Below are 12,383 nucleotides of genomic sequence, written 5' to 3'. Positions count from 1 at the left end.
CGTACAGTATCAAACGTGGGATGAAATTCTAATAAGAGGTCCTGGTCTCTTCCAACTGACATTTTAAATCATAGAGGTGTGATAGGATACGGCGTGCGAGAGAATAAAACCCGTGGTTTCAATTCAATGAATATTTAAATGGGCCATATGGGCACAAATCTCTAGAGAGATGCACTTCAGACTGTCTGTATCTAAGCTGAACGTATTTAATAAATATCATCTACAGTTACAGCAATGTATTAGCAATAACAACATTAAGCTCTACCGGACTGTCCTACGCGTAACCATGGCGATGTTGAATAATCTTACAAACTCTTCCCCATGGCTCCTTTCAATATCTCTTTGACCTCCGTATTTTTGGTTAAATCAATCGGTTTGATTTTGAGAGAGCCAAAACCATCAGTGGCGTTAACGTTTGCCCCACGATCAATTAAAAGGCGGACATCATCAACAAACCCTCGCCTAGCAGCCCGATGAAGAGGCGTGGTTCCCTTCAAATCTTGACCATTCACATCGGCTCCGAGGTCGAGGATTATGCGCATGATTTCGACGTTTTCGGCACCAACGGCAATGTCAAGAAGCGCCAAACACCGTCCCGCTGGCGTACGTCCCACTCTGTTGGACCTAGCTCAAGAACAATCTCTCTATGCCCATGACAAACTGCACACCAGATCGAGTCATGGCGAGAATCAGCGCCTGCAGCGATTAAATTCTTTACTGTTTGTATATGGCCGCGACAAGCAGCGTCTGAAAGCCACGTGCCATTCCTATAATGTTTCCGATCTTTCTCCTCAATTTCTATTTTTGCTCCTGTGATATTCAATACTATATTAGTTATTCAAAATAACGAACAGAAAATATTTAACCTACCTATTTTATGCAACTTATTATGCAATAGTCTGTTGAAAAACTTATTACTTCGAAATAGTCTAGCTACATCTTTCGGATGTAGCAAGTCTTTGTCTATGAGCCGTCAGTACGCAGCTGACGTAGTGATTTCTTCAAATATTTGAAACTATAGACTGCAATTTACATAAAAGAATCAAGTTACGGATCATTCTTTAAAACAAAGTACTGTACGTACCGTAAAGGAAAACGCTTAAAAGTTTAAAGAATGATGGTGTATTTATTATGTATAGACTTCTATGCATATGTTCAGGTTAACTTCCGGTGACATTTTACAACAACCACGAAATAAATTCCACACATTTGGGATCACGCATAGTTGATGCTATCTCATTAGTCCAACCATTCCGAAACTGAGAAAAGTAGTCACAATTCCCTATCGCACAAGTCCAAAATCCTAAACCCGGGATGCCGGTGTCAACACCAGCTCGATCCTGACGACTGACGCCACCACAATAGCATGGTGGGTTACTATCACGTATGCCACGGCCATCGTTCCATGTAATTCATCCTCTGTAGTGATCCCGTGGCCTTTGGCTGCGACTCCGGTTTCGGCAGGGGAAACAAATATAGTACTTTCGGCCGATATTGCCATTTTGATTGGTTGGTTTCACGGTACGTTGATGTTCAGGTCGAGGTCTCCGGCCACAGTAACGGCAGGCAGGAGTAAGTGGAAATTGAGGCCGTAGCGGCTGACTTAAGAAGTCCAAGATCTCGTCGATTGGAACGTCTTGAAATGGATAATGATTGGCTGGGACGGTGTATAGAAAATTCCGATTGGTCATCTTGGTCTACCCCATAAAAAGGTGAAGCCGGTTTTGAATCTGGGTGTATCGACAATAACTGACAGAGTGCAATAGTTTTAGGTGTAAGACAAGCAAATCATAATCAGTTGTATTTAGACTTCATACTACAGTATAAGGGGGTTTGTTGACTAAGTGAGCTTCCCGAATTTCTGCAGAGGGTTAAACTTCATTTCTGTAGAATGGGCTGCAAGGGGTGAAACTACGGAAACAAGCAAAAGACCGAATGAAACATGAAGTAGAATTCTCGAATATGGAATCTGCTCACTCAATTCTCGACTCGGCAATTCAGAGTCTTTGCAACTAGCGCTACCTACTCATAGTTGCTCTCAACTGAAAGCCATGACAACTTAGCCACACCTCCTCGTTTTCATCAAGTCTCTCCCACCACGCAGCTGGCCGTGGTTGCTATCTTGAATGTGTAACAAACCTATGTCTTTGAGGTATTCAAGATTGCGTCTCACAGCGAGTTCGATCTCGAGCATGTCCCCATCCCTTGCAAAAGATTCATCGTGGTCCTGAAGCACAGTTCCTAAGTCGCCTAAAAATTGCTGTACGGGCCACAACGGGTGAAGCTCCCGCTCTAGTGCCATTTCCTCTTTTGCTAACTCGACCCAGTCCTTCCAAGCGAGAGGTCTCAGATCAACTCTAAGGTGATCCTCTATAGCACTCCAGAAGTTGTCGAGCCATATGCCTCGTTTAATCTCAATACGGTACTCTGTATTGGACGCTGTCATTTGCTGCAGGATAATTTCCGATATATGCCTTGCATCAGAGATTGCGAGCCATGACCGCCTGGTTTCAATCGGGCGTGCTTTTAAGCGCACCGTAGTGATAACGAGCCTCCACAGAAAATCGTCCGGGTTTGCGATACCTGCGCTAGCGTCACCAATAATGAGAGCCGGTTTGATGGTCATGAATTTACATCGGGAGTTGGGATATTTGGATACCACCGCACCGACAAGCCTTTCTGAGATATACTTAGTCAGATCATAACCTGTCATCTGGTTCGTCTCGCTATTCGATAATATCGCATCCCTGTTTGCAGAAATTTCACCTCCGGATATGTATATGAACCGATTCATGCAAGGCGATGCCAAAGCGACTCTCAATAACTGCAAGGTCGATTCAACATTGACCTTCTTCAATTTATCGTAACTACTTGTCCAGTGTACAACGGCGCCATTATGAATTATGGCATTAATAGGACCATCCGCCGTCTGTGAGCCACTCAATGATAGCCATTGAGAATCGGTTAAATCAAATTTCTCTTTGGAGAGGTCGCCTTGCCAGACATCGATCGTTGAAGCGAACATATCATCCCACCACCCTGCTAATTCTGCTGACTTTTTGACTCTTTCGAGGCCTCCTTGATTATCCATCGGGCGAACAAGCAAAACAACTCTATCAAAGGTTCTATTGACGAGGAGTGACCGGAGGATTTGCGTTCCCAAGTAACCGGTAGATCCTGTTACGAAGACAGTCGTTCGTTGGGCGGCACACAGAACGTTACCCGAAGGCGAGAACAGCTTGTCGCTCAGTGCTCTCATCTCACGATCTATGTCAAGTGCAGATTTCTTATGTGTTAAATGACCCTCCTGAAAGTTATCAATCAGAAATGACAAGTCGCGAAGCGAATTTCCTGGTTCGGCTAATATTGTTATCGGGATTTTAAGGTTCCATTGAGTTTGAATCGCTATGGCCAACGACATTATCGTGATTGAATCTCCACCAATATCGGGGAAGCTCTTTCTAAAATCGATAGTTGCATAATCGATATTCAGAATACTGGCACATAAATTAGACAGGCGAAGTTCTGTTTCTGTTGTTGGAGGGGAATCGAGTGATAAAGGAGTCTCAACATATTGAGAGTCATATAACGCCCCAATATGGCGTAGAACTTTCCGATCTGTCTTACCGGACGCTGTCATGGGAAGCTGGGCGATAGGTATATAGGTCGAAGGGATCATATATAACGGTAGTCGTCGCGGCAACTCTTTTTCAAGTTCCGCTATGAATGGTCTGGCTTTCTGCTGCGCGTCCTCATTCCCTTTTGCATCCAAAATTGTGAAGAAGACTGCCAACTTTTGACGGCCTGTCGAATGTGAGGAAATTATTTCAGCAACAACATGCTGGACATATTGAATACTAAGTAATTGACGGACATGATACTCAATTTCTCCCAACTCGATTCGTTGGCCGTGGATCTTAACCTGTGTGTCCGTGCGACCAACGAATATCAGTGAACCATTCGCGTTGTAGCGGACCAAGTCGCCCGTTCTGTACAGCCGTCCACGGCGTCCCGGTATTCCAGGAGCTCCCTGGAGAAGCCATGACGGATTTTCGATAAAGCTAGCTGCGGTTTTTTCATAGTCACCAAAATAGCCAGCGCCCACAATAGGACCCTCAAGCCAGAGCTCACCGATCAACCCAACAGGGGTGAGACGGTCGGGATTGTCTGGTTGCACAATCCAAGCCACACCGCCGAGAGCTCGGCCAATACTAGGGTCATTGGTCTCATTCGGACTGATGGGCTCAATGGTGCTTGTCACTGTGCATTCGGCGGGGCCATAGGTATTGTATATATGAGGTCTGCCTTTCCATCGCACTGTATCCGTGTGCCTGAGTGGCTCGCCAATGAATAGGACATGCTCTAGACTAGATAGGGCTGACGGGTCAAGAATTCGTGCTACCGTAGGTGTTAGATGCAGAAAGTTTGCACGAAGTCGGCGTATTGACCCAACAATATCTCCTAGACGGTCTGCCTCTGAGGGAATGCAGAGGCAGCCACCAGCAGCCCAGGTGTGAAGGACATTGGACCACGCTACATCGAAAGCATATGACGTAAAATCAAATACCCGTGCAGTCTTGGAAAACCCGAGAGCGTGCTGTTGGTGATGGACTGCACTACAGAAGTTGGCATGGGTTATAACAGCACCTTTGGGATGCCCTGTACTGCCGGAGGTGAACACAACATATAGAGGAGATGATGGGTCCACAGGCAATAACTGCGGCACATCATATAAGTGCGGGAGATTAGAGAGCGCTGACTCGCTCACAATAAGAGCAGGAATATCTGTTGCCTCACAAGCCAGGTGAAATTGAGATTGAGAGGTTAATATAAGCTTAGCATTAACCTGGGCGATGATATTCTGGACTCGGGCTGTTGGCAGTGCAGCATTTAAGATGACAGATGCAGCACCCATTTTCATCACTGCAAGCATGGCGAGTGGCGTCCACATTGATTTCTCAAAGTAAAGAGGCACAATCTCTCGAGGTCTAATACCGAGACCCTTAAGATGTTCAGCCAGCCGAGTAGAGAGCTTGTCTAGTTGACTGTATGTTAAATCTCCATCCCATGCACATATAGCTGGAGCATCAGGGTCTTCCTGGACCCTTTGAGCAATCAATTCGTGCATACAGCCATTCATAATCTCTGGCACATGTGCATTCCACTTCCAGATGTCGTGCAGATCATGGTCAGACACCGTCTTGATATCCTGCATTGTCGCGGTCTGATCCGGTTGGGTAATCTGATTTATCACTTGCTCTAATCTTTGCATCATTCTCTTTATGTCCTGTTCACTGATTATAGTGGAATCAAATCGGAGCTGTAGAAGCAATGAGGATCTTCGAACACTGGCATTTAAATTGATAGCATAGGTGTCAAACATTTGTGTCATAGTATTGCCAGATGTGAGTTCCTTGTCATACAGGTCATTTTTGAATAATGGACCATTATCACTGTTGTCACTCTGCACTGTGGGAGGCTGGACGATCAGAAGCGTCTGAAATCGGCAGGCACTTGCAGCATCCTCGCTTATGCCACGGATATACTGCAGTCCTGTGTGCTCGAAGGGAATCATTTCAGCAGCCTGTCGGTGCACACGCTGGAGTAGATCTTGCACAGTGCTTTCCCTGTCAACAGTGACACGCAGAGGAACTGTGGCAATAGTAGGTCCTGCAATCCTCTCGATTCCATGCACAGGCACCTGGCGGCCCAGGACAACCACTCCAAATACGGCATCCGGCGAGCCGGCATACCAAGATAGCACGATGGCCCATGCCGCTCGAATGACAGTAGACAATGTTACATCACCAGCAGGCCAGTTGACGTGCTCGATAACATGGTCGATCATCTGATCGGCTCGTGGCTGGTAGGAGGCTGCTGGGAGAACAGGAAACTGTGTTGCTTCCAGGCCCAAGAATTGCTCCTTCCAGAATTCATTCTGTGTTTCTGTATCACAGTTATGGAGATACCGAATGAACGGCTGCATAGGGACCAGAGGCTCATATGGCTCTCCTTTATATATCTTTTCTGCTACCTCTTGTAGCAGTGGAAGTGACCAGCCATCGTATACAGCATGATGTAGTAAGAGATTAAAATATCGTTTGTTATTTACTGCGTCGACAGTAATCCCGAATTGTGCCAAGTCTTGGCCAACGCCAATAGAGTGTGGGTTTTCTAATCCATTACTTGTGGTCTCTTCAAGAGATGATTGCTTTTTCCATTTAACTGGTTTCCGTAGCACAACTTGAACTAATCCGTGACCTGGTAGATGAGTGATGCATGAACGTAGAACTGGGGCTATAGAAATAACCTCTTCCCAAGCTGCTTGAAACTGTTCAATATTCACTTCTGGTTGTAGCTCAACTGTGATGTGCAGTATATAGTCATCTGGAGACTTGGCTGTCATTGCAAGTAGGCCTTCCTGTAAGGGCGTACAAGGAAAGACATCTTCAACTTGTGATATATTAACAGCGCACAGGTCGGCCGCCTGTTGCTGGATCTCATCGTTGTTCACACTTTCTCCGAGTAGAGAAAATGGCTGGATGACCTTCTCCTCTAGGAGAACTTGACGGTTCTCTATGACTTTGGCCAAATCACTTAGTTGTGGATGCTGAAGAATGTCACCAACTGAAATAGCAAGGCCTTGTTGTCGCGCAAGGACTGTGAGACGCATCGCAGAAATAGAATCACCACCAAGGCGGAGGAAGCTGTGATGCGTACTAATTCCATCTTCATCTATGTTCAAAATCTCCTTCCATAATTCTCGCAATTTCACTTCGACTACCGTACTCGGTTCTATGTTTGTCCTGGCGCTCGATTCATTTCCTCGCGACACGGCGCTTTGGTACATCAAGGCTCCTATGTTTCTTAATGCTCTTCGATGGACTTTGCCAGTTGCCGTCATTGGGATATCTGTGATGGGTATGTACACATCCGGAATCATGTATGCTGGCAGTCGTTGTGGTAACTCCATCTCAAGCTTTGATATTATAGGACTGGCTTCATTCTCCAGTTTCTCATCACGTGAAGTGCTCGAGACTGTAAAAAAGGCTGCGATTACCTTCTTGGATCCTGGAGGTGGATTAATCACTTCAGCTATCACATTTTTCATGTCATTTGATGGTATTAGGTCACGGATGTTGGACTCAATTTCGCCTAGCTCAAGACGTTGGCCCCGAATCTTGACCTGGTTGTCCTTACGCCCGACAAAGATCAGCGTACCATCCGTGTGATAGCGTACCAAGTCGCCGGTCCTGTAGATCCTTCCGACTCGTCCAGGTATTCCCGCCGCCCCACTGAGCATCCACGGAGGACTTTCAATAAAGGCTGAAGCTATTCTATCTGCGCCGCCCATATAACCCTTTCCAATAAGCGGACCTTCCAAGGCTAATTCTCCTATTGCACCTATAGGCACCAAGGTATCTTTGAAGAGATCAAGAACCCATGTGGTAGCTCCACACCCCAAACCAATGCTCCCCTTAGGAACTTGACACGCCTTGACATTGACTGCTGTCGTGTTAATTGTGCATTCAGCAGGGCCATATGCGACAACAATGTTTTTGATTTTCATCAGATGCTTTAGCTTGTCAAAATCAACAAGCTCACCTCCCAGAATGATAGTCTGGAGCCCAGATACCAATTGCAGATCCAAGACCGATGCGACTGATGGAGTAAGCGTTATATGATTTACTCGCGTTCTTATCATGAAATTGACAAGATCATGTTTGCGCTCTTTTTCAGAAGGAATACAGATGCATCCGCCTTCAATGAGAGGATTGAGAAAGTTATACCAGGCGACGTCGAAGGCATATGATGCAAAATCTGCGACTCTTGATGTTGGTGAAATACCAAATATCCCCCAATGTTTCACTGCACTCGTAGCGTTCGAATGCGTAATCATGACTCCCTTTGGTTTTCCAGTGCTACCAGAAGTGAAAACCACATACAAGAGATCGCTTGGACTCACACGAGGTAGTTTTGGCTCCAATATGCTTGGAGTGTCGTCCGGATCCGTAACTGATAGTCTCTCTCTTTCAACAATGAAAACCTTTCTATCGCCAATGCTTAAAGCTAAAGAGGCCACAGAGGCGCCACAAATTATATGTGCGGAATCAATATTTCCTATAATATATTTCAGTCGGTCAAGAGGTTGTGATACGTCTAAAAGTGCGGAACATGCGCCGATTTTCATCACCGCCAGCATAGCGATGGGAGTCCACATTGATTTCTCGAAAAGTAGTGGAACTGTCATATGCGGTTCAATTCCCGCTACCATAAAAGACAATGCTAGTCGGGTTGAGAGTATGTCCAGCTGACTATATGTAAGGTCTCCATCCCAGGCGCATACGGCTGGTTCGAGAGCTTTATCCTGAACATTCTTGGCAATAAGATCGTGCACACAAGCATCTATTGTCTCAGGAACATTTGAATTCCAACTCCAGATATCATTCAGATCATGATCATCAATCTTTTGAACATTTCGAACTTTCATACTAGCCACATCCGGTGAACAAAGTTGGCGAAGTAGATACTCCAGCTGAATGGCTATCCGCTTTGCCTGTACAACGCTAATAACGTTCGAGTCAAAGTGAACCTGCAAGCAAAGTCCAGACTCTTGAATGTTGCATGAAACTGATATCGCATAAGTACTAGCATCTGATCCTATATTTTTAAGGATCCCATTTCGACCACTCCTGAAATCAGCGTTGTTCAGAGGCTTCTTGAATATGCAACTCTGTTTGGCAAGGTTACCGTGCAAGCTAGCAGGCTGAATGACCAGAAGCGTCTGAAATCGGCAGGCACTTGCAGCATCCTCGCTTATGCCACGGATATACTGCAGTCCTGTGTGCTCGAAGGGAATCATTTCAGCAGCCTGTCGGTGCACACGCTGGAGTAGATCTTGCACAGTGCTTTCCCTGTCAACAGTGACACGCAGAGGAACTGTGGCAATAGTAGGTCCTGCAATCCTCTCGATTCCATGCACAGGCACCTGGCGGCCCAGGACAACCACTCCAAATACGGCATCCGGCGAGCCGGCATACCAAGATAGCACGATGGCCCATGCCGCTCGAATGACAGTAGACAATGTTACATCACCAGCAGGCCAGTTGACGTGCTCGATAACATGGTCGATCATCTGATCGGCTCGTGGCTGGTAGGAGGCTGCTGGGAGAACAGGAAACTGTGTTGCTTCCAGGCCCAAGAATTGCTCCTTCCAGAATTCATTCTGTGTTTCTGTATCACAGTTATGGAGATACCGAATGAACGGCTGCATAGGGACCAGAGGCTCATATGGCTCTCCTTTATATATCTTTTCTGCTACCTCTTGTAGCAGTGGAAGTGACCAGCCATCGTATACAGCATGATGTAGTAAGAGATTAAAATATCGTTTGTTATTTACTGCGTCGACAGTAATCCCGAATTGTGCCAAGTCTTGGCCAACGCCAATAGAGTGTGGGTTTTCTAATCCATTACTTGTGGTCTCTTCAAGAGATGATTGCTTTTTCCATTTAACTGGTTTCCGTAGCACAACTTGAACTAATCCGTGACCTGGTAGATGAGTGATGCATGAACGTAGAACTGGGGCTATAGAAATAACCTCTTCCCAAGCTGCTTGAAACTGTTCAATATTCACTTCTGGTTGTAGCTCAACTGTGATGTGCAGTATATAGTCATCTGGAGACTTGGCTGTCATTGCAAGTAGGCCTTCCTGTAAGGGCGTACAAGGAAAGACATCTTCAACTTGTGATATATTAACAGCGCACAGGTCGGCCGCCTGTTGCTGGATCTCATCGTTGTTCACACTTTCTCCGAGTAGAGAAAATGGCTGGATGACCTTCTCCTCTAGGAGAACTTGACGGTTCTCTATGACTTTGGCCAAATCACTTAGTTGTGGATGCTGAAGAATGTCACCAACTGAAATAGCAAGGCCTTGTTGTCGCGCAAGGACTGTGAGACGCATCGCAGAAATAGAATCACCACCAAGGCGGAGAAAGCTGTCCATTGCGCTTATTTCATCAGGTCGAATCAAAAAGATAGATGCCCACAAGAGCTGCATCTTGCGTTCAGTGGTAGAAGTTAGCAGGAGATGTTTGTCTGGCACATCTGAATTTGGCTTAAGGATTGATTTCCTACTCATTATAGCACCTAGTTCTCTCAGAATCTTTCTGTCTGTCTTACCGGACGCTGTCATGGGAAGCTGGGCGATAGGTATATAGGTCGAAGGGATCATATATAACGGTAGTCGTCGCGGCAACTCTTTTTCAAGTTCCGCTATGAATGGTCTGGCTTTCTGCTGCGCGTCCTCATTCCCTTTTGCATCCAAAATTGTGAAGAAGACTGCCAACTTTTGACGGCCTGTCGAATGTGAGGAAATTATTTCAGCAACAACATGCTGGACATATTGAATACTAAGTAATTGACGGACATGATACTCAATTTCTCCCAACTCGATTCGTTGGCCGTGGATCTTAACCTGTGTGTCCGTGCGACCAACGAATATCAGTGAACCATTCGCGTTGTAGCGGACCAAGTCGCCCGTTCTGTACAGCCGTCCACGGCGTCCCGGTATTCCAGGAGCTCCCTGGAGAAGCCATGACGGATTTTCGATAAAGCTAGCTGCGGTTTTTTCATAGTCACCAAAATAGCCAGCGCCCACAATAGGACCCTCAAGCCAGAGCTCACCGATCAACCCAACAGGGGTGAGACGGTCGGGATTGTCTGGTTGCACAATCCAAGCCACACCGCCGAGAGCTCGGCCAATACTAGGGTCATTGGTCTCATTCGGACTGATGGGCTCAATGGTGCTTGTCACTGTGCATTCGGCGGGGCCATAGGTATTGTATATATGAGGTCTGCCTTTCCATCGCACTGTATCCGTGTGCCTGAGTGGCTCGCCAATGAATAGGACATGCTCTAGACTAGATAGGGCTGACGGGTCAAGAATTCGTGCTACCGTAGGTGTTAGATGCAGAAAGTTTGCACGAAGTCGGCGTATTGACCCAACAATATCTCCTAGACGGTCTGCCTCTGAGGGAATGCAGAGGCAGCCACCAGCAGCCCAGGTGTGAAGGACATTGGACCACGCTACATCGAAAGCATATGACGTAAAATCAAATACCCGTGCAGTCTTGGAAAACCCGAGAGCGTGCTGTTGGTGATGGACTGCACTACAGAAGTTGGCATGGGTTATAACAGCACCTTTGGGATGCCCTGTACTGCCGGAGGTGAACACAACATATAGAGGAGATGATGGGTCCACAGGCAATAACTGCGGCACATCATATAAGTGCGGGAGATTAGAGAGCGCTGACTCGCTCACAATAAGAGCAGGAATATCTGTTGCCTCACAAGCCAGGTGAAATTGAGATTGAGAGGTTAATATAAGCTTAGCATTAACCTGGGCGATGATATTCTGGACTCGGGCTGTTGGCAGTGCAGCATTTAAGATGACAGATGCAGCACCCATTTTCATCACTGCAAGCATGGCGAGTGGCGTCCACATTGATTTCTCAAAGTAAAGAGGCACAATCTCTCGAGGTCTAATACCGAGACCCTTAAGATGTTCAGCCAGCCGAGTAGAGAGCTTGTCTAGTTGACTGTATGTTAAATCTCCATCCCATGCACATATAGCTGGAGCATCAGGGTCTTCCTGGACCCTTTGAGCAATCAATTCGTGCATACAGCCATTCATAATCTCTGGCACATGTGCATTCCACTTCCAGATGTCGTGCAGATCATGGTCAGACACCGTCTTGATATTCTCGGCAGAGTGTTCTCCATGAGGCAAATCCTCTGGTTCTTTCAAGCTTCCCGTTCTTGGAGTAATGTGAATTGGTTCCATTTCGGTAGCTCAATAAGTTTGTATCGTTGGTCTCGTGTTTAAGGCTTCCAAATAGCTGTTATTTCTCATCTTTTATTCTGGGTTTCGGGAACCCCTCGCTTAAATAACTCATCTTGACTGCCCCTGCTCATACCTGAATTACATCATGTTTAGTCCCCGAATTAATTACGCAATTTAAAAGGAGAACGCGTAAAGGTCGAGTCAACAAAACTAGCGGGCGCCATTCTTACAAGGCTGGCAGTTGCATTGTGCCATCCATGTCGAGGCGTACATTCGGACTAGCTGCGTTGAATGCGCCAGAGATTGTTCACATGCCTCCTGTGCCGCATTTTTTCCTACAGGGATTATGCCAACGATACCATGGAAGGTATGATCTAGTTCTAAGCTAAACATATTGTTACATTGGCTGTGCTATGATATCACATCGGTGGTTTATTCCTATCTATTCATGGGAAGTAGTACACGATGGTTTTGCAAGTAATGTCAGAATTCTCTCATACATAGATTTCATTCCCCCCGCGGCATATCCACTTCTAAGGGA

General features: G+C 46.2%; 2 protein-coding genes across 2 annotated transcripts; both read right to left on the bottom strand.

Annotated features, from left to right (window-relative positions):
- Nucleotides 1–216: 216 nt before the first annotated feature.
- On the bottom strand, nucleotides 217–542 carry TRUGW13939_09741 (uncharacterized protein; the record flags this gene model as incomplete). The annotated part of the gene is made up of 2 exons (XM_035492861.1): nucleotides 217–220; nucleotides 310–542. The coding sequence occupies 2 exons, from the start codon at nucleotides 540–542 to the stop codon at nucleotides 217–219; spliced, it is 237 nt and encodes a 78-aa protein (XP_035348754.1).
- A 1,517-nt stretch (nucleotides 543–2,059) lies between these two features.
- Nucleotides 2,060–11,842, bottom strand: TRUGW13939_09740 (uncharacterized protein; the record flags this gene model as incomplete). The annotated part of the gene is made up of 1 exon (XM_035492860.1): nucleotides 2,060–11,842. One exon carries the CDS (start codon nucleotides 11,840–11,842, stop codon nucleotides 2,060–2,062), a length of 9,783 nt encoding a protein of 3,260 aa, XP_035348753.1.
- Between the last annotated feature and the right edge of the window lie 541 nt (nucleotides 11,843–12,383).

Source organism: Talaromyces rugulosus, chromosome V, assembly GCF_013368755.1.
Source record: "Talaromyces rugulosus chromosome V, complete sequence".
Taxonomy (NCBI): Eukaryota; Fungi; Ascomycota; class Eurotiomycetes; order Eurotiales; family Trichocomaceae; genus Talaromyces; species Talaromyces rugulosus.
Note: the sequence above shows the minus strand (reverse complement) of the source record. Positions and strands in the feature narration are given on the sequence as shown.